This window comes from Lontra canadensis, unplaced genomic scaffold (assembly GCF_010015895.1).
Source record: "Lontra canadensis isolate GAN:19392208 unplaced genomic scaffold, GSC_riverotter_1.0 scaffold12, whole genome shotgun sequence".
Lineage (NCBI taxonomy): Eukaryota > Metazoa > Chordata > Mammalia > Carnivora > Mustelidae > Lontra > Lontra canadensis.
This window is the reverse complement of record NW_022631006.1, coordinates 29,464,381-29,485,284: the sequence shown is the minus strand read 5'-3', so window position 1 is coordinate 29,485,284 and position 20,904 is coordinate 29,464,381. Positions and strand designations below refer to the sequence as shown.

The following is a 20,904-nucleotide window of genomic DNA, read 5'->3' as shown; positions in this document are numbered from 1 at the left end:
TGGGAAGCCTGCTTCTCCCTCTCCCACTCCCACTCCACCTGCTTGTGTGTTCCCTCACTTCCTGGGTCAATCTCTGTCAAATAAATAAATAAAATCTTAAAAAAAAAAGAAACTGGGATGAAGGGTATGTGGGACCTCTCTGTACTATTTTTGCATCTTTCTGTGACTCTATAGTCATTTCAAAATAAAAATATAAAAACACATCCAAATCAGTTCTGATTTAATTCCTTTTTCCTCAGCACACCAGAACTCCTACTCTTGGAGTCCTAGAGGCCACCCACCTCTGGTTGTCTTCCTGGGTTACCCTTAGCAGTGAGTGGGATCTTCTGTTCCATATGTACTGCGATGGAGGTTGGGTGGGGTAAAACTCAATTCTGGGCTCGTTGTTAAAAATAGATTTTTCTCATCCCCCCAGCTCAAACACATTCGTAATAGTAGTCAACCTGAGTAAGTTCTTGGCCCATTTTAGCTAGTTTCTATTTCTCCAACAAAATCTGGACTACAACAGATGAGAAAGGTAGAGGGACAGGGAAGGGTCTGGCTGGTGGTATCAAATCAGGAACCGCTGATTTGGAGATAAGGACAGTGGATACCAGTGATGTATGAAAGCAAAGGCACACATACTTTTTGCTGCCACATCTGGTTTGTCTTTTACCTCCAAATATATTCCTCAGCTCTGATCTTAGAAGCAGTTGTTGAAGGGAATGCTAACTTCTGGCTGGGAGGCATTAGGCTAAGTAGAGAAAGGGTGCAGAACTGGGAACACTGACTTCTTGGGCTCTCTTCTCTCTGCATTGATAGGCCCATCTATCCCTCATCCTGATGGAAGACAAAACACATTGGCTGCTGCACACATGGATATTTATTGTTCCCTAGGGTCCCTGGTGTTTAAGATGCTGGGTTGAGGACAGATTGACCCTAGTTGTTGAGGCTACTTCTTATTTGCTGCTCTTCTTGTCATAGGTGCCAGCACCCTTGTAGCCACTCACATAGCCTGAGTTTTCAGTTGTCTCTTCCCGTCCTGCGATGCCTTTGCCCTTGCCACTCTCGTCAAAGCGCTCCTTGTGGGTGCCCGTGTATTTGCTGGTGTCCGTCAGCCGGCTCACCCCACCCACTGTCGTTGCTTTCTGCAAGCCAGAGGAGGACGGGTCTGATCCCTCTCTCTTTCCCTTTGATGTCACACCCCTTCTCTAAAGACGGCCTCTGATTCTGGTAGTACTCATCACTCTGTTCTACCTTTGGAATAGGGCTGCTTTCTCTAGGGCCCAGATGCAGCCAGGGGTGAGAACTGTGACAAGAGCCATCCACTCATGAGAGTGGAGGAGTTCAGTGTATGGGAACTCATGTGGGTGTGTGTGGATTTTTCTATTTTCAAGGGAATTATTGAGACCAGGCTGCAGCCAGAGGACATCAACCCCAGATCCAATATGCAAGGTTCCTCCTATTGGGAGGGCCCTATTTGAAACCCAGAGTAGAGGGAACTTAAAATAGAGAGGGGACAAATAGGGAACAGATGGTGGGTGAGAGGCAGGAGGTCAGAGATTACAGGTCGGGATCAAGTAGAAGTCCTCTGCACTAAGCATTTCCCCAAAGCCATCTGGACACTTGGGAATGAGTCTAAATTTTACTATTAAAATAGATGTGGACCCCTATCTGGGCAACAGGTTCCTCATCTCTAAACTAGTAGATGATCTCTTAAGTCTGTTCCAATACCAGCAGGGCACCAGAGGCTTCCTGCCTTGTCTCCCTACAGTATTACTAATGGTAGAGGTGAGGGACATTGGAAGGTGAGTTGGGAGGCAGGAGCAGCAGGGATCTAGGGAAATAGGGTCAAGGGTCAGGGATGAAGCATGTCACTCACAGTAACACCAGTGGTAGCTGGATCCTTGCCTTCCATGAGTTTAAAAATGCTCTCCAGAGCTTCGTCTGGTTTCTTGTCCTTGAATCGTTTCTGGCCCAGTTCCTTCATTGCCTCCTGGAACTGTTGAAATGTGATGGTTCGGGCATTCTTGGCCCTGGTCAGTCAGACAGAAACCCAGAACCTCTGGAACATGAACTCATTACTTTCCAAGGTCCAACCCTCCCCTTATTCGAATTGGCCTCTTGACACTGAGTGTCCTGAGGACAGGGCCAAGGACTTAGTAGGTGCTCAGTAGACGCATTACCCATGTTCTATCCCATGGACCCTTCCATGTCCCACTGCCTTGTTGGTTCTACTCACCACCCCTACTTCCCATCTCTGGTCCCTTACTTGACTTTGCTGAATACGATGTCCACATCAGTGGAGGTGACTGTCTTGCCATCCATGATGCCACAGTCTTTGCATAGTTTAGAGAAGTTTTTGTTGTTTATTTCAGTGCCACTGCTCGATGATTCTCCGAAGACAGCAAACCGCTGGAATGTTCTCCCTGCTTCTGATGCCATGATCAACTGGAGGTGGGGGAGGAGAGTAGGGGGGGAGACTTGGGGGTGAAGGAGGAGGGGATGAGAGGACTGAGGAGTAATAAGGATGGGGGTTAAGATAAAATCAGGATCAGTAATAGGAACAAAGTCCCTCTTCCCTGTCCCTCTCTTTCCTCGTCCCCCTCACTCACATCCCACCTACTGTTCCAGCACTAGGGGTACTAGTGTGGCTCCTACGTGCTGAATAATCACCACTACCACCCACTTCCCCACCACGTTTTTGCACCTAAGAGTACCTGGATGGTGTCTGACCCTTCCCAGCCTTTATTTATGTGTGTGCAGGTATGTGGGAGCTGGCTGACTGGAGATACTGTGTGGCAATGGGGAAACAGACAGGGGAGGAGAGGGAAGTTTCTATGACCTCAGCAGTGTTTATGTGACATCATCCCCAGAGACAGCCCTAGTCTTGGTAGAGGGGTCTTTTCATTTCCCCACTTTGCATGCTACATTGAGCAAGCTGCCAACCTTCTGATCTCTCCAGCTGATCAAGTTCTCCCTCATCATTCCAGCCCAGCCTGACCCAGTCTTCTGGGTCCTGGTCAAGTTGGTTTATACTCTGCCCAAAGAGCTGAGAGGAGCCCAGGGAAGGGGTTAATGAAAACAGGTTGGCATAAGTCCAACAGTGCCCTCCTTTTTAGTTTCAAGCCCAAGATAGTGACCGACATGGAGAATCCCAGTGGCTTTGGCAGACCAACCTCAATTAAGAACTTTAAATGACTTCCAGTGTTGGGCCTGACATAGAAAGAGCACAGGCCTTGGAGTATGACAGATCTGGGTGGGTCAAGGTGAGTGAAGTCAGAGTGAGGATGAGTCTCAGACTTCGAAAATCTTCCAGATAAGTTTCTGTGCAGGTCAGGGATTTCTCTTCAACCTGTTCTCTGGCTAGAAGCCATATAGATGGTTGAACTTTAGGAATTCTAAAACAGAGCAACTGGGTTGGTGACTTACCTCCCCTTCCCTTCTATTCAGTCACCAATTTCCGTGAATGTCACTTCCTTATCTAACAAATCCTCTCTTTCCATTCCTATGGCTCCCACGTTTAGTCAAGTTCTTGTTATCTCCTATCTAGTTGATTTCCCTGGCTTCTAAAGGATCTCTCTCCTAGGGGCACCTGGGTGGCTGAGTCAGTTGAGTTGATTAACTCTTGATATCAGGTCAGGTCCTGATCTCAGGGTTGTGGGATTAAGCCTGTTGTTGTGCCCCTCAACACTGTGGGGAGTCTGCTGAAGTTTCTCTCTCCCTCTGCTCCTCTCCGCCCCTAAAAGAAATAAATCTTTAAAAGAAAGAAAGAACGAAAGAGAATCTCTCTCCTAAATGGAATGCCCCCCCATAATTCATCTTTATCACTCACCCATCAGATTAATTTTCATAAAACTATTTTTTATCCAATAATCCTGCTCAAGAACACTCTAAGGATCTCCAGTGCCAAGACTCCGTGCCTGTCATTCAAGGACTTTCATGCTAGGGTCACACTTTTACCAAACAACACCCATCTTTCATCAGTGTTATTCATCTGGGACCATATGGCTTGACAGGCTACCTCAGTGGCAAGAGCATAGCTTTGGAGTGGAATAAATCTGGGTGGGCATTTGAGTTCTGGATTTGTCATTTACAGCACTAGTTGGTTGACCTTGGGCAAGTGACTAAAGCTTCTGTTACAGAAATCTCTGAGCTTCATTCAGTTCCTCACCCGTACTGTGAGGACAATAATAGTACTGTAGGATAGTATATAGGAAGTATCTTGCTCATAGTAGTTAATATTCAATTCTTCAAAGTAACTTGTGTATTTCTGCTCTCAAACTTTCCCTCATGCTCTCTTTCTTACTGGATACAATGTTCCTCTCTCCCACTCAAATACACTGTGGTTGTATTCCTCATGGGGTGGTATACCATGGGAACAAAACCCTTTTCCTCCTCTGAATTATACCAAGATACTGGTTCCTAGCCTGTAGGCTGTAGTCTTCTGGGGAAAGGATTTCTGAATTATTGCAAGGACCCCTGGAATCTATATGTACACAGAACACTGATCATCAACTGAAAAAATAATATGCTTTGCACACATAGATATTACTATATACATAGGTGTTATCATTATCAGAATTCTATACAAACTGGGGTGTCTAGCTGGTTTGGTTAGTAGAGTATGTGACTCTTGATCTTGGGGTTTAAGTTCGAGCCTTACTTTGGATGTAGAGATGACTTAAAAATAAAAATCTTTTAAAAAAAGAATTCTCTACAAATTCTCTACAAACCACAAAAAATTCTCTACAAACTCATTTAAAAGTATTGCTGAATTCATGGTTTGTCTCCATCAGAGGATACTAAAATCAAGTGGGAATGAAAATCTCTGATCTCCCACTTGAGAAGGGTGGGAAATGATTGCCATAGGATTTATTGCCTAAACAATTAATCTTGTAAAAGCATCATTTTTCTTAACATTTCCCATATTTATTACTTCTCCCACCTACTCCACCATAAACTTCTGGAGAGGTCATGTATGACTACTTGTCACAATTCTCGGAATTGCATGCATACACTGGCTTGCGCACAGTAGGTACTTAAAACTGTCGCTTCCCTGAAGGTATAGTTTGCAGCTGCTTCTGGCCCAAGGGCAGGAAGTTAGAGAGAGATTACCCTGCTTGGACCACTTAGAGCTGAGCTGTCCTGGGACCTGCCCTGGTGGAGAAGAACCCTACCTTAGGTCTTCTGCCTCATTTTTGCCTCTGAGTCTGAGACCCCTAGGCGACTGAAGCAAACAGATCCCAGTGGAAATTTCCCACCTCCTACCCGCCACACGCCCCTGCGTAGGCCCCTTATCAGGTTCCCCCTGAGTCATCCTGACCCAGAGACGAATTTAGATGCTGGAACCTCCAGGTCCTTCCCTCCCCCACTCCAAGTAAGACTACTTTAGACACATCTGAGATCGTGGCAGGGAAGGCGGAGGATCTTGCTCTGGGCATTTTTTTTCCCCCAGCTCCAGGAGGGCTGGTGAGATCTCTCTCCTGTCCTACACAGCTTTATCTACTATCCCAATGCCAGCAAGCTTTTCCTTGTCCAGGAGAGTGTTAAACTGGCATCCAGAGGGGAGAGGGGACTAGGCAAGCTGCCAGGGTGCCCAGCTTCTGGGCCAGTTTCTGAGGGAAACAGTTATGAAGAGAGTGGGGTAAGGGAACAGAGGAAAACTTCCGTGCTCCAAACTGGGAGAAGGTATGGGGGTCCTTTAGATGTGAGGTTGTTGAAAGCCCGGTTTGATCCTGACCAGTTCTCCTACTCTGGGTCACCTCCTCCCTCTTGGCCCCTCCTTCTTTCCAATAGACCCTGCCAAGTGGGGATGAAAGGGGCATTGATGTTCCTTGGAGGGGAAGGGGGTGTGGGTGGGGAGGGTGGTGGTGGTGGTGGGGTGGTTCCCAGGCAGGAGGGGGGAGGGCAACTTGGGGGTCTTGGGGGGGCAGTCTGTGCTGGTGTTGCGGTTGGCAGCTCCAATTCCATTGGCAATTGTTCCCAACTGGCCTGCCGCCCAGCCCCCGAAATGGTAACCAGGCCGAAGGAAGATGGAGTGGGGACCCTGGCAGGGAGGGGGCGCTGGAAGGGTGCAGGTGGGGAGAAATTCAATCTGGTTTCCTTGTGCTTAAGACAACTTCGGAACCCCACGCAATCCCCCCCCCACCCCACACCCCGTCCCCAACTATTCCATTCCAAGTGGCCTTCCTCTAGGGCCACAGGGAGGGTGCATCTACTGTTGGGGGAGGACAGGGTGAGTGAGGAGGCTAGGGCGGCAAACCCACCCCAGGCCCTGGAGGGACACGCAGCAGTCCCCGAGAAACCACTGCCTGGGCCATAAGATTCAGCCGGGCCGAGCTGGTCTCACCCTCCTTCTCTGGGCCGGACTAGGAGGGGTTAGCCCCGAAGCCACAGGGTCTCTTGGGTTCCAGCCCGGGACACAGCGTCCTCCCCAAGCCCCCACTCCACCCCCGCAGAGTTAACTCCGCCCCCGCGCCTGTTTACCCTAGAGTCAGAGCCCCTGGGGGTCCCTGGCCCCTCCTCTGCCCCCCCTTGGGGCCTTGACCCGGGAGTCCCCGTTGGCCATCCTCTCCCCCCCTTCTGCGATCTCCCTCTATTTATAGCGGCCCCCCGCATTCCCCGCCCCCCCTCCCCGCCTTGTTTTCCAACTTCTCAGGGAGCAGCCGAGAGCAGGCGTCGGGACGCAGCAGAGAGAGGAGGTACCAACACCCTGGGCACCCCGAAGTTGAAACTCCTGCGCCCCGACGGCCCCCCACCCTTGCCCCGCTCTTTTGGTGCTGGCACACCTGCCCCTCCCAGGCGGCAAGACCCTCGCCTCCTCAGCGGCTATCCCCGCCCACCTCCTCCTTCCTTAACCTAGCTTGTGTTTACCCGCAAGCCGAGTCGGAATCATGGGGTGCCAGCACCCTGGGTTCGCCTCCCTACTACCCGTCCCCACTACTGAGTCTGGGGGCGAAGGAAAGAACCACAGTGCGATAGGCAGATCCAGGTCACGGGTGGGGGCGGCGTTGAGGGCGGGCGTGGGGATCCCCTGCAGGACTCAGGGATCCCCGCACACCCCACTACCGCCCGGTTGCGGGGGATGTGGTGGGGAGCGCGAGCTGAGCGTGGAGGAACCCAGCAGTTTCCTTCCTTGGAGTAACCCTCGGGCCCCCAGCACAGCCCCTCCCAGAGCTGCAGACAGCCTGGGGCGGGGTAAAAGGGGGGGCGTGTTTACTGGGGGTCTGGGGCGGATCTGCAGGGAGCTGTCGGCCCGTGGGCGGGCTGGGGCGGGCCGGGGGCGGGTCTGTGGGGAGCCCAAGCCGGGCGGGCCGGAGAGTCAAAGGCAAGTGAAGGTGGAAGCGGCCGCGGCGGCAGCAGGTAGGGGGAGGGGCGGGCGAGGGGCCGCTGGGCCTGGATGGCGCCAGCCGGGCCGGTGGGCGGTTGGATCCCAATCCCTCCGAGCTGACCGCTGGCGGGCACAAGCCCACAAGGAGGGGGCGCTGGGCTGCGGCGCACAAAGGCGGAGGCTCCGCGAGCTGCAGGGCGTGTTTGGGGCGTGCGCGAGGTTGTGTCCAGGGTCCAGGGTGCTCCTCGCCGGCCGCGCGGGGGTGTTGGTCCCCACGCGGACGGACAGCGTCGGGACTTGTAAGGACAGGTCCCGGGTGCTGGGCCCGGTCGATCTCGCCCGTCCTACTCATCCCTTCCCAGCTGGCGTTCGGCCTTTGCGGGTCGTCGGGGAGGCTGGGAGGAGACTGTGGGGCCGCCCTCCCTCCCCTTCTCCGCTCGCGGGACCCACACCGAGACAGGGAGGAGGAGAGACGCGAAGGAACGGGGCTTTTTAAATGCTGTTTTTAAATGTTTAACTGGGAAACAGTCATGCTCAGCTATCCTCATCTCACTCGAGAGCTGTCAAAAAATCTTGAGGATCCCCTAGTCCCTACTTCTAGTTTGCAAATAGGAAATTGAAGCCAAGGGAAGTAACTGAGTGGGCCAAGGTCACACCCTTAGCAGCAAAGCTGGGACTAGAATCCAGAGGTTCCGACACAAGCCACGCTCTTTCCTCCACATCAGCACTTCCTTCTCTCCTCCCCCAGCCTGGACTGATGATACCTGCTCCCCATGTTGCCCCAAGGCCCCTCCAGCCAGTATCTAGCTCAAGCCTAGAGAAGACGTGTTCATTGGACTCAGGCGTACAGATTAGGGAGGGTTAGTGACCCACGTCGTCTAGATCTTGGCTGAGGCTTTGTCTCTAAAAGACCCAGTGTCTGTCTCCCATGTCATTCACCTCATTGCCTTGTTTTCTCAGACCCTGGAGCCAGGAGGAGAACCCTGACCCCTCACCCCACTGCATCGAGCCAATAGGAGCCCAGTAAGTGACCCCACCCCCAGGCTGCAGGCTCCTAACTGCCATCTGCACAGGTGTTCTGCTCCTTACCACCCCACTAATGTTGAATGTATGCTAAGAGAGTCTTGGGAGGAAGGGAAGGAAGCATTGGGTCAGTTGGACACAGGTGCCCCTAGTTCTTTTTGTTTCCCTCTCCCCTTCTTGGTCATGATACTTGGGTCATTTTTAGCCCCTTTCCCTCTGAGTTGCTGACCTTGAGGCTTAGTTGAAGGTCACAGTTAATTATGAACTCTCACTGTTCCATCCCTCGGTATCTTTGGAGTACCCAGTCACTGAGCCACAAGTTTCATCCCTCCCTAACTCTGGGAATGTGGGGTGGCCCCTGAATACAGCCTGGAAATCCAGAGTTGGACTCCTGCCTCACCCTAGTATTTCCATCCAGGCCAGGGGAGGGGGTTTCTGAGGTGTGGGTGTTGAGGGCCAGCCATGGGGATGGCCAGTCGGAAGAGAAGTGGTATCCTGAGTCCTCTGCCACCAGCCCTCCTTCCCAGCGGCCTGGACGTGAAGCTGGGGGGCAGGAAAGGCTCTGTGTGTGTCCTGAGGTGGTCAGCTCTGGGGCCCTCTGCACCCCGCATTGCCCTGGGTGGAGAGGAAGCCAGGTGCTTGAGATGGGCGGGTGTGGAGGCCACTCCCCACTCGTACGTAGTATTTCCTCGTCCTGCCAGGCCACCATGGCGGAGCTGCAGGAGGTGCAGATCACCGAGGAGAAGCCGCTGTTGCCGGGGCAGACGCCTGAGATGGCCAAGGTTATTAGAGACCCCTGACTCCCAGGCCCAAATTCCAGACCTGCAGGCATCCCCATCACCTCCTGCCTTCCCAAACCCATAATCTCATTCTAACCCACAGCCCTGTTTTCTCCACCTGTACCCATGTCTCTCCCCCATAGACCACAAGGGGAGTCCAGGCCTTTGTCCTGTCACTACACTAACCTTCATCCTCTCCATGTCTCTTTTTGTCATCTCTTTTGTCTTTTGTCTCGGTTGGTCTCTTCGCGAACCTTTCTTCTGTGTTTGTCTCTCCATCTGTGACTCTACATGGCTGTGTCTCTCTGTGTCTATCTGTTTGTGTGTGTGTGTGTGTGTGTGTGTGTGTGTGTATGTATGTATGTATGTCTCTCCAGGAGGCTGAGTTAGCTGCCCGAATCCTCCTGGACCAGGGACAGGTAACAGCTTGGGGGCAGTCCCAGGGTGGTAGGAGGGGTTCTCCTTTTTCCCAGTAAGGAGAGGGCTGCTACCAGGCTCTTTCTCCTCTCTCTGCTCCCTTTCCTTCTATTTCAATCCTTTCCCTTCCCCACCTCTCCTTTTCCTTCCTTTCTCCTTCTCAGAGTTCTTTGGTGCTCTCCCATCCTTTACGATTCTTTTCCATCCTCAGAATCATTTTCTGCTGTTTTATTTACCTGCACCAAATTCTTGCTGATCCTATTTCTAATTCTTTGTTCCTGTCTTCTCTCTTTGCCCCTCCCCACCCCAACTCCCTGACTTTTATGGGACTTTTGTGGGCACCCTTCTCCTGCCTCTTTTTCCTCTCAGCCTAACTTCTCCCTGATGGTGACCTGTTTTTCTGCAGACTCACTCCGTGGAGACCCCTTATGGCTCTGTCACTTTTACTGTCTATGGGACCCCCAAACCCAAACGCCCAGCGATACTCACCTACCATGATGTGGGACTCAACTGTAAGGACCTGAGCTTCCCCTCCCGCTCCTTTCTGGGACGAGGCTGGTGGGAAGGGTAAAACCCCAAGGGAGGGGGAAGGGTCAGCATTGGCAGGAAGGGAGCCATGTGGCATATCAAGGGGGAGTTCTGTCCTGGCCTGACTATGGCATAAAAAAGGGTGGGTTCTGACTTGGGGATGCTTTTCCCTGGCTGATTCTATTGTCGGGGTGGTGGGGATTCTGTTTAGATAAATCTTGCTTCCAGCCGCTGTTTCAATTCGGGGATATGCAGGAAATCATTCAGAACTTCGTGCGGGTTCACGTGGATGCCCCTGGAATGGAAGAGGGGGCTCCTGTGTTCCCTTTGGGGTGAGACTTAGCTCCCTCCCTCCTCACGATGCTTGGAGGCACAGGGCAGGGGTGGGGAAGAGTGGACCAGGGGAGGAGGAATGGGGGGACAGTGGAGACTCTGGGAGAGGGTGAGTGGGGCACCCTGAGGTGCAGGCACTGGGGGCAGCTTGGTGTTTTCCTTAACATTCTTCTCTTCCCCAGATATCAGTACCCATCTCTGGACCAGCTTGCGGACATGATCCCTTGTATCCTGCAGTACTTAAAGTGAGAGGCCTGGGAACCCCTCAAAACCAGAGTTTTCTGCCCAGCACAAGGGGGCCCTTAGAACTCCTATGTCCGCCAGGGTTCCCAGGCAGGTTGTGGTCTCTGGCCTAGATAGATCCTACCTCTCTGTGCCTCCACCTGACTGTTGAGAAGAAGAGGGATAAGTTTGGAAATGGACTTGAGTCAGCAATGTAGTCCTGACGGAGAGAAGCAGGAAGAGGAAGCGGCTCTGCGTGGCCCTGCCTCAGGCTGAGGAGGGGCTTCTCGAATCTGGAAGGTAGAGAGGAAGAGGAGGGGTGACAGAAGCCCAAGGAGCCAGATAGACTTGTCTCTTTTCCTCCCACTTCCCCTCCTCCAGACACACACCTGGTACCTGGAAGCCCTGGGTGTGAGGGAGAGTGGGAGAAGGAAGGGAGAGCCTGGTGAGCCTCTGGAGAGCCGTGGTGGTACGCAGGCGGCGTGCTGATGACTCCCCGGGCTCTGGCCCTGGCTCAGCTTTTCCTGGGCACCCGAGCTCTGGGCAGCTCGGGTTCACCTTTTGCTTTCTTTCCCCCGTTCTCCCTATTGTTCACCGAAGTTATGTCTTTTTTCCCCCCATCTTGCTTCAAGTTCCCTTATTCCTGGTTCCTCACGAGGAACCAGGAACTAAACCAGAACAAGTTGAACTAGCTCCTGAGAATTAAAAATGGACACAGAGCTCTGTAGGAGAAGTGTCTGGTTGGCTGGTGGATGGGTGTTACTCTTCAAGATACTAGCTCCCCAAGAGACAGCTGAAGTAGATTTCAGGGACCTTCGCTGGCTACCAGTGTCAGTGGTTAGCTCCTCGGCACCTTCCTTTTTTTGCACCCCTCCAGGGAAGGTTGCGTTCTGTTCTTTGCGCATGTGGCCTTGGGAGGGAGGTGACGAGTTTGAAGGGCAAACTTTTGGACACCAGGGCCGGTGAGAGATACGTTTCTCTTCCACAGTTTCTCCACCATAATTGGAGTTGGTGTTGGAGCTGGAGCCTATATCCTGTCACGATATGCTGTAAGAAATTAAAACCAAACCAAACCAAACCAGACAAGGGAAAGGCAGGTGTAAGGCCCATAGCAGACTGATTAGAATATTGTTTGCTAGTGTGTGTTTGTGGGGAGAACTTGGGTATAAGGGTGGGGAGCAGGGCCCATGGGAGCCTAAAACTGGCTGGAGCTCAGTGGGAAGGGAATAAGGCCCTGCCCAGTCTCTGATTTCCCTTCTTTCTGCTACTTCTCAGCTTACCCACCCAGATACGGTCGAGGGTCTTGTCCTCATCAACATTGATCCCAATGCCAAGGGTTGGATGGATTGGGCAGCCCACAAGGTTTGGAGGGGCCTGTGTGTTGAGGTCCAGGGTGGGAGGGCCCTCTTGGGAAGGGGAGCGGAGGAGGAAAGACGTGTGACTTTTTAGCCTGGGTCCATTCTCCTCATAGTATCCTGAGCTTGCTCACCTGTCCTTTCCTCATAGCTAACAGGTCTTACCTCTTCCATTCCGGAGATGATCCTTGGACATCTTTTCAGCCAGGTAAGTGGTTATGGAAGGTGGAAGAAATGGAGGGGACTGACAGGGGCTTGAATGCTTGGAGCGACTTCTTTAGATGGGATAGGATCTGGGGAAGAAAGAAGGCTTGCTTCTTCTCGTCATGTAACTGGTGACGTCTCTTCTCAACCCTATTTCTCCCTTTTCTTTCCTTCAGGAGGAGCTTTCTGGAAATTCTGAGTTAGTACAAAAGTACAGAAATATCATTACACATGCACCCAACCTGGAGAACATTGAACTTTACTGGAACAGCTACAACAAGTGAGTGTGTGATGTGTGTGTGTGCTCACGGGAGAGCAAGGTAGAAGCAGCAGCCGTGGGTCACAGGCGGGAGGAGGACAGGGAGATTGGGGAATCACACAGAGCAATCACAGGGAGGGCAGGGTCTGGTGTGCAACTGGGGCAGCTGTGGGCCAGACCCCATGGGATGAATTGTAAGGAGATGTCCCCCTTTTTCTTGTTTACTTCCCTTGGGTTTTTGGATTCCCAGAAGAGAGATGATTCTTCTGCCTTCACTGCCCTCTTGCCAGGGACTTGGGTTCCAAGTGGCCGCAGGGATTTGAGGCCTGCCTGCCACTTTCCCCTTTGGTTCCCACTTTCAATTATTAATAGTTGACTATAATTTTTGGAAGGAAGACAGCTTCCTCAGGGAAGGAACTGCCTAAAATTCCTGCTCTTCTTTGAACCCCTTTCTAGTCGCCGAGACCTGAACCTTGAGCGTGGAGGTGCTGTCACCTTCAAGTAAGACTTTAAGAGTAAAGCTTTGTCTCTCTCCCTGGATCTTCCCTAGATGCTTACATTCTTTAGAAGAAGGAGAGTGTTTTAACAGGGAATTTTCTCGTCACCTCCCACACTATCCTAGGAAGCAAATCCCACCTTCTAGCCTTACCCTTTTGGGTTGTCTTGGAAGGGTTAGTGGGGTTCAGAAGACTGTTTCCTCTTTGGAGCTGAGCAATTTCCAGCTGCTCTTTTGGGAGGCAGCGGAGGGAATAGTGGGGGCTCACCTTCTCCCTCTGACACTATGTCTCTAGGTGCCCTGTGATGCTGGTGGTAGGAGATCAAGCACCCCATGAAGATGCAGTGGTCAGTAGAGAATTTTGGGGTGGGCAAGGGAGGGTTGGAGTCCTTGGCTGGTGGTCAGAGGGGTATCTTGCCAAGAGGCAAGCTCTGTTTGGAACTGGGAGAGCAACTGTGGGGCCCAAGAATGAAATGGGTATGGGGCTGATGGGGAAGGAACTGCGATCCGGGTCCCTGGGTCCCTTGGATGGGAGAGGCCGCAGGGAGTATAACGCTATTCATTCAGCTTCCGCTTACACTAGGTGGAGTGTAACTCAAAGCTGGACCCCACCCAGACCTCTTTTCTCAAGGTCAGTGACCCTACTTCAGGCGCTGCCTGACTCCTGTCCCTGCCTGACTCCTGACCCCCTGTCTGGAGCCATAGATACTCTCTAGGTTCAGCTTCTAGGCCTTCAAGATCCCACACAGGAGCAGGCAGGGTGGATAAAGACCACAAACCCTTGGGGCCTGGAGTGGGGAAGCTAGGGAAGAGAGAACCTTTCCTACCTCTTGGCATGGCTGCTTGTATTTATGTGTGTATCACTTCTTCTGTATGGCTGTCTCCATCTCCTGACCAGATGGCCGACTCTGGAGGTCAGCCCCAGCTGACTCAGGTGAGTACCACTATCCTCTATGAGACGGGATGTTAGCGGCACTGAACTATACTCTTTGCCACTTACCCTACCCCCAACCCGCCATGGTCTTGGGCTCCATCTTGGCTTCGAACCTCATCTCACTGTCTGTCCCCCTCTGCTCATCTTATTTCCACAGCCAGGCAAGCTGACCGAGGCCTTCAAGTACTTCCTGCAAGGCATGGGCTATAGTGAGTATGGGGGTCAGAGGCTATCATGAGAGCAAGAGATTGCTGCACAGGAAGAGGGATGGGCACTGAGTGGGAGGAACCATTTCAGGCTAGTTCTGAACCTTACCACCGTCTGCCAAATCATGGACCCCTTCCTCCCCCACCCACATCCCCATTTGTCACTCTCATCCCCACCCAAGTACCCCACTCGGAGTTGCCAGCCTCTCTTTCCCACCTCCTTTCCGCCTGCCGCTTATGCTTCTGTCTCCACAGTGGCCTCATCCTGCATGACTCGCCTGTCACGATCACGCACAGCCTCCCTGACCAGTGCAGCGTCCATTGATGGCAACCGGTCCCGCTCTCGCACCCTGTCCCAGAGCAGCGAGTCTGGAACTCTCACTTCAGGGCCCCCAGGGCATACCATGGAGGTCTCCTGTTGAATGACCTTTGTTGCCCTGGTGTATGACCCAGCCCTCACCTCCCCCAGCACTAACCTGGGAGGTGCATAGGGCACTGGGCCAGAGTAAAGGAAGATGGGCAGATCATGTGGGGAGATGATCTTGATCTTTGATTGCTACCCTAACCTTGACCTCTAACCTGTGATTCCCCTCAGATCCTGGGAGAGATGTCCTAATATCTCTTAGGGACCCAGACCCCGAAATTATCCCTCTCCCTCATTTTGATGTTAAGGTGGAGAGGGTATGTGTCCCCTCTCCCTAATCTAGGTGTCCATAGATAAGGGATAAGAGGTGGTTGTAGTTGCCCCATGGTGCCTCCATCAGACTCTCCCTACTTATCCCATTGCAAGAGTAGGGGACTTGGGGCTGGGACTCCATTCACCAAAGCTGATACGACTTTTCATTAACACTTCAGATCTCTGAAGAGTATGGGCCTAAATGAATGTGTGTCAGAGGAGGCTTGCTGGTGGGTTAGTGGTCCTCAGGATGAGATAGAAACATCTGGTGTGTGAAACGGAAGTTGGAATGGGAAGTGGTGGGTAATGAACAAGTATGAGGGAAGGATTGGAGCAGGGGCAATAGGAAGGGGCCTGGGGCCATTGGCTGCACTAACTTTGGTAGCTGTCTAGACAGTGTGTGTCTAGAGTGGGAGGGGGAGGGAGCTAAGCTGGGGCAGGGCTGCTTGGGGCTTGGCATAGGGGTGGGAAGGGCTATCTTGGGGCTCGGCTCACACTGTGTTATGTGTGGAAGGGTGCCCTCCTGTGTCCCACAACTTCTGCTGTAACAATAAACTGTAGAGGAACTGAGTGCCATTCTTTGTCTGAGTATGCCTGCATCATGCACCTTCCCCCCAACCTACCGCCCAACTCACATTCTCTTCTCAGGTAGGGCCTGGCTCCCTGTGTCCCTATGTGACTACAGAGTCAAAGGCCCCTAGTCCAATAGGATGGTATTGCCCTTGACATTGATAGTATTTCCAAGTTTTGGGAAGAGAGGAGCTACTTAGGTCTTATGAGACTTCCTTATTGGTTATAGATCCTTGAAAAATGCCATAGGATGTCAGAGATATCACCGACATCATGATCTTAAGAAGGAAGTATGGAATGCCGACCGAAGTGTCCAAGGACATCTTGTGATCACCTTCCTGCAGGTGATCCTCCCTAGGGGGCACCTAGATTCCATTTTAGATGGTTCAGTGCAATGAGTAGGCCAGGCCTCACCCAGTTTCTAGAGAGGTTGGTTTGCTCATAGCTGGTCCCAGTCTGAAGAATCCTTCAGGAGAGTAATAGGACAAAGAAGGATTTCCTCTAAGGAGTTCTCCTCCCCCATGAATCCAAGGACATGGGGTGTTGATTAGATTATGTTTGTGGTTCTCTGAGAAGTGTTTCAACAAGTCTGCACAATACTCATTGAGAGGACTTTGGATACTGTGACTGTTGCAGGCCGATTCTTGGGCTCTTGGGGGTACAAGAAGTAAAATACGAGAAGGCACTTTATATTATTGGTAAGAGTACCATGGATGGAATATTACAAGGCCACTTGCTGGGTTACTTTATAGAACCTCCACAGACAATGACATGCTTTCCTCAATGAAACTGAGCTGAGGACTATAATGTGGCTTGATGTCTGGTGCTGACACACCGACATGGAAGTGAGGCATGGAATATGTTATTGACTCTTGAGCATTTCATCACTCTCTCATAGGCCCGAGTCTATTTTAAATGCAGTAGGCCAGGATCAGAAGGGGGCAGGGGTATTAAGTGACTTACAGAGTTCTAGAGCTAGTTATTGATGGCAAGGGTGTTGGGTGACCGCAAGCAAAGAGTGCTTAAATGCCACCCTAAAGAAAAGAAAGAGCATAATTGGAATCACTGGACCAATTAGCTCCTAGTTAAACAAAACATGAGGAAAAGTCTGAGAACTCCAATGAACAACAGCCTTGACCAGCAAGAGGTGCTGTTGTGAGGGGCACTTGGCAGGTTTAGTCCATAGAGCTTACCACTGTTGATCTCAGGGTTGCAAGTTTGAGCCCCATGTTGGGTGTGAAGCCTAGTTAAAACAAACAAACCAACAAACTAAACAAAGGTGTTGTTGTACATTATGGAAGGGAAGGCAGGTCTTCTCAGCATGTTTGCCAGAAAACACTGTTAGCAAGGTAATCTTCAGAATTGGGAGGAAATGAAAATATGTGTTTATCTGCTGGGAGCTGGTGTATGAAGTGGGTGGTGACTGTGTGTCTCTCTCCTATAGTTGTGTCAGCACAAGAAACCCCAGAGTTAGGAAGAGGGAGAGATGCTCTCTGCTGGGAGGAAGCAGAAGGGGTTTGCTGTCCTTGATTGACCTCTTTACTGTGTTGGTCCCAGTCCCCACTAGCCCATTGGGGTGCAGCGCCCTCCTGTGGATGGCATGGTTCTTCCTAACTTTCTCCAGGGCCTGCTTCCCTTCTGGTATCTCTCAGTGTTCTTTGTGATTCTATGTAGTAACTACATAGGGAGGGAGTGGTCTGTGGCTCCTGCCTGTTCTTAAGATCAGAGCTCAGGAGAGAGGTGAGCAGACTTCATAGAAGCGGAACCACCAACTCCCTACTTATTGTCTCTGCTTCAGGCTTAGGACTCCTGTTTCTTTCTTACTGTCATTCTCAAGGGCTGTGTTTTCCTGACTTCAGGGACAGAAGCTCAAGATAGCTAAGACAGAGTTCTCTGGGAAGGAGAATATAACTAGAAGAATATGGTGATGAGACCCTCGTGGGGTCAGCATGAAAATTCTGGATTCATGAGGAGATTTTAAAGAGTGATTCTGGGGTGCCTGGGTGGCTCAGTGGTTCAAGCCTCTGCCTTTGGCTCAGGTCATGATCTCAGGGTCCTGGGATCGAGCCCTCAGGGTCCTGGGATCGAGCCCCGTGTCGGGCTTCCTGCTCAGTGGGGAGTCTGCTTTCCTCTCTCTGTCTGCCTCTCTGCCTACTTGTGATCTCCCTCTGTCAAATAAATAAATAAAATCTTTTAAAAAATAAATAAAGAGTGATTCTCTGAAGTTACATACAAAACAGTGAAACTGCAGCAGGAGGGATAGATATTAACCTTTAAGGGCACTCCTTTACATACTTAAGGGAAATGCTACCGTGGGAGACACCGCCTTTCTAGAGAGATTTGGGGACTAACAGGAAAGTGAGAATCATTTCTGACTAGAGGTCAGGGGTGTGGTCAGGGTAAATGGTGCCCAGAGCAATTAGGTTGTTTGCACCCTCTCTCCTCGCCCACATTACAATTTTCCCCAAATTGGATAACTATATAGTAAAAGTAGAATGCATTTTGTATTTGACATTCAATATATCTAAAGATAGTAACGAAATTGAAATAAAAAGGAAATCATCAACAACTGGCCTCTTTAAGCATCCCTGCAGACTGGGGTCTAAGGGTGTCAACCTGTCTACACCCCTTTTGTTTCACCTTTGCTAGTGGCCATAGGCCCCTCCCTGAGGTCCAGGGGCAGGGAATATGAGGGTGTCTGGCCAGTTGGCACATTCCCACTCACACATACCAACCCACTCCAATTCTGGCAACTGTTCTTTGTACTCTATCACCCAAAGTCAGGAGCCAGAGCACTGTTTCCTATGAGGGAGGCAAGACACTGGAAAACTGTCCTTCAGGGGAGGGGTGAAATGGGCAAACTGTCTCACAAGTTAGCCTGGAATTCTGTGGTTTTGTTCCTGGATGCCTCTTGTTCATAGGTGCTGGTCTTTGGCTGACCTCCCATCCTGCCCCAGGATACTCACTAACCTCTATTCTCTTTGATGCTGTGCCTCAACTCTTCTCAACTGCAAAAACCCAAGCCTCGGCTTGTATACAAAAGAAGGTGGGGGAGCTCCAAAGGGTTACTTCAGAGAACCATTTATTGGTGCAAGAATGGAAAGCTGGCTCTAGGTGAGAGAGCAGTTGGAGGTCTCATTCTTCTGTTTTTTTTTTTTTTTTCTATTTAAATATGTAAAATATACATGTGTGGGGGTGCAGAATAAGGGATGGGGAAAGGACCCAGGGGTTCAGGAGACTTGAAAACTGTTCCACATAAATTCTCTCGTGACTATTCCAACTAGCTTCTTCTCTTACCCTTTTTCCTAACCGGCATCTTTCCTCAAATTTTTTTTTCAACTTTAATGATTCTAAATGTTTTCAGTTATAACCTATTTCTTAAGGCTGAATGAGTTAAGGTTCGCTCATGACTCTGGTTTCCAGTTGTCTTGGCCCGACTACTTCAGCTCTCCCTCCAGTCCGTGGTTCTCATGCCCATTTTCATTCCATCCTTCTCACTGCAGACTCACTTGACGTCACATTCATCTGCTCCCTTATAGCCCTCTCAGACTCCTGGCTGGGGATTCAGAGCTTTGGAAAATGCTCTGATTGGTCCTTTTTTTATTTGATCCTGATTTTAAAAAATTTTATTTATGTATTTGAAAGAGAGAGACAGAGGGAAAGCATGAGCAGGGGGGAGGGGTAGAGGGAGAGAGAGAAGCAGACTCCCCACCGAGCAGGGAGCCCCACCCCAGGACCCTGAGATCATGACCCGAGCCAAAGACAGACGCTTAACCAACTGAGCCACCCAGGCGCCCTGATCCTGAGGTTCTAAGGAGCCATTCTCTAGCTTTATTCCCGCTCTTGCAACGATACGGTTTGAAATGAAGATGGTTCCTGTTGGGGTTGGTAAGTTGTTGGGAGAGGAAAGGAAGTGCTCATGAAGGAGAGAAAGCACTGATGGCTGAAAGCAGAGGTGGCTGAAGGTAAATGTAAGGGCTCCCGGGATGGGAGGAGGCAAAAAGTGCATGACTCACTTGTGCTTGAAATCTCCCACCCTCTGCTCATTTCCCTCTGATGCTGATAGCATAGGTGACCCAGAAACATCTGAAGAGCCCCAGAGTCTGATGTCCTTCTCCTCAAGTCTCCTTTCTGTAGCCCTATAAATCCTCTGTCCCTGAAATAGCTAATGACCGTATAATTGTATCCCTTCCACTTCACCCCCGCCAAACTCCTGGGGAGACCACTGCGGTGGACGGCAGCAGGGATTGGATGGCATACGGGATCTGCCCGTCCAGATTTCTTGATGTGCCTCATGAGGGTGGCCTATCTTCCACGGACCATCAGATGTTTTTGTCCTTTGGCTTCAGTTAGCATGACCAAGAGGAGATGCTGGCAGCAGATGACAGAGAGGAAGAGGAGGGTCATCCTCTGGCTTCCTCCTGGTCAAGTCCCTGTGGGCTGGGTGTACCTCACCACCAAAGGCCGCAGGGCTTACTGGATGGGCCCCTCTAGTTTCTGCTCCCCGTTCCCTCCTCTTCAGCCTGGGCAGCAGCATTGTTCAGGCTCAGCCTCAGACACAGCATTGTTGCTGCTCAGCTCTTGGCTATTGCACCACCGTCTGTCCAAACCTGTCCTGTTTGGGCTCTGTCCAAACCCTGCCCACACCTCCCTACAGTCTCCCTTTATGCAACTTGCCTCAGTTCTCCAATGTGCTCTCGCTTCCTCTGAGCCCCTGACACATAAGATCAGGAGGTAAAGGTAAGGTAAAGGAGGAGAGAATCTGGATATTTGAGCTTTTCTTAAAATCAGAGAAACACAGGTTGGAAGCCCAGCTAGCTATGCGATCTAGTTATTTACCTTTTCTGCATGTGCTTCCCTCCACTTGCGATGGGGATAAGATCTACCTGGTGGGGTCACGAAGGCAGGATAGTGTCTATGAGGGCGATAGTACAGCACCTGGCACACAGCAGGTGCTCCGTGTGGAGACTCTGCTGTGATTATTACATGCGAGGCACTGTCTGGAGAATGAAATCCATTACTTCATGCTGAAGAGAAAACAGAATGGGATGGTGCTTCGGCGAACTTGTTTCCTGTATCAGATATTTGTAGTTAGTTTTGCCTCAAGTTTGCCTTCTCACTCATGCCTGGGTGCGTTGGCTGGGCTTGTGAGAAGGTATGCGTATCTTAGTTTGTGGGGAGGGCAATTGATGGACAGGAGGCAACTGTGACAAGGACACTCAGGAGACTTTGTCCACGTGAAGATGACTTGGGCTTCCGCACTGAGAGTATCAGAAGGGGCAAAGTGGGGAGAGCGACTGAGCTCATGGGGTGCATCTTCTCTCCCCTCCTTCTCCATGAAGTGTGAGATATTCCTCCATTTCATGGGTCAGGGCACTGGGCAACAGCAGATAATCAGCTTTGTATTTGTCCTTCATAGTTTTTAAGAGAAGCAACACATTGTAGGGGTTCCTCACACTGAAAGATGGCCTAGTGGGGAGGGGCTGGAGGCAGAGCGGCAGGTAGAGCAGGCAGCAGGAAAGCCACTAAGTTGTGGCAAAACCTGGTAATCACCCTAGGTATTTATCTGGTGCCTTTCTCCCTCTCCAAA

The 20,904-nt window shown here is 51.1% G+C and overlaps 2 protein-coding genes across 8 annotated transcripts; one reads left to right on the top strand and one right to left on the bottom strand.

The window, feature by feature from the left end:
- Positions 1 to 842: 842 nt before the first annotated feature.
- TPPP2 (tubulin polymerization promoting protein family member 2) lies at positions 843 to 2,787 on the bottom strand. Of its 3 annotated transcripts, none has more exons than XM_032857169.1 (4): positions 2,690 to 2,787; positions 2,252 to 2,493; positions 1,862 to 2,015; positions 843 to 1,127 (listed from the first exon to the last, which is right to left on the bottom strand). In XM_032857169.1, exons 2-4 carry the CDS (start codon positions 2,422 to 2,424, stop codon positions 939 to 941), a joined length of 516 nt encoding a protein of 171 aa, XP_032713060.1. In that variant the 5' UTR covers positions 2,425 to 2,493; positions 2,690 to 2,787; the 3' UTR covers positions 843 to 938. The 3 variants fall into 3 exon arrangements, with proteins under 3 accessions (XP_032713060.1, XP_032713061.1, XP_032713062.1); XM_032857170.1 differs by having other exon boundaries at positions 2,700 to 2,780; XM_032857171.1 differs by lacking the exon at positions 2,690 to 2,787 and adding an exon at positions 2,602 to 2,679.
- Positions 2,788 to 6,568: 3,781 nt separating this feature from the next.
- On the top strand, positions 6,569 to 15,320 carry NDRG2 (NDRG family member 2). 5 transcript variants are annotated; one of them, XM_032856985.1, is made up of 17 exons: positions 6,569 to 6,683; positions 8,273 to 8,335; positions 9,037 to 9,117; positions 9,492 to 9,533; positions 9,938 to 10,043; positions 10,271 to 10,391; positions 10,575 to 10,637; positions 11,603 to 11,663; positions 11,890 to 11,976; positions 12,121 to 12,177; positions 12,350 to 12,453; positions 12,889 to 12,933; positions 13,224 to 13,275; positions 13,512 to 13,559; positions 13,827 to 13,862; positions 14,020 to 14,071; positions 14,324 to 15,320. In XM_032856985.1, the coding sequence occupies exons 3-17, from the start codon at positions 9,043 to 9,045 to the stop codon at positions 14,488 to 14,490; spliced, it is 1,116 nt and encodes a 371-aa protein (XP_032712876.1). In that variant the 5' UTR covers positions 6,569 to 6,683; positions 8,273 to 8,335; positions 9,037 to 9,042; the 3' UTR covers positions 14,491 to 15,320. The 5 variants fall into 5 exon arrangements, with proteins under 5 accessions (XP_032712876.1, XP_032712875.1, XP_032712878.1 ...); XM_032856984.1 differs by lacking the exon at positions 6,569 to 6,683 and adding an exon at positions 7,238 to 7,344; XM_032856986.1 differs by lacking the exon at positions 6,569 to 6,683 and adding an exon at positions 7,280 to 7,309.
- Positions 15,321 to 20,904: the final 5,584 nt, after the last annotated feature.

Excerpts from the sequence above, each read along its gene's own strand:
- TPPP2 (XM_032857169.1), bottom strand. The coding sequence starts at position 2,424 with ATGGCATCAGAAGCAGGGAGAACATTCCAGCGGTTTGCTGTCTTCGGA. Across the intron at positions 2,016-2,251 it reads ATCGTATTCAGCAAAGTCAA|GGCCAAGAATGCCCGAACCA; the intron begins GTAAGGGACCAG and ends CTGACTGACCAG. Across the intron at positions 1,128-1,861 it reads CAGCTACCACTGGTGTTACT|AAAGCAACGACAGTGGGTGG; the intron begins GTGAGTGACATG and ends TCTGGCTTGCAG.
- NDRG2 (XM_032856985.1), top strand. The coding sequence starts at position 9,043 with ATGGCGGAGCTGCAGGAGGTGCAGATCACCGAGGAGAAGCCGCTGTTG. Across the intron at positions 9,118-9,491 it reads AGACGCCTGAGATGGCCAAG|GAGGCTGAGTTAGCTGCCCG; the intron begins GTTATTAGAGAC and ends ATGTCTCTCCAG. Across the intron at positions 10,392-10,574 it reads GCTCCTGTGTTCCCTTTGGG|ATATCAGTACCCATCTCTGG; the intron begins GTGAGACTTAGC and ends TCTCTTCCCCAG.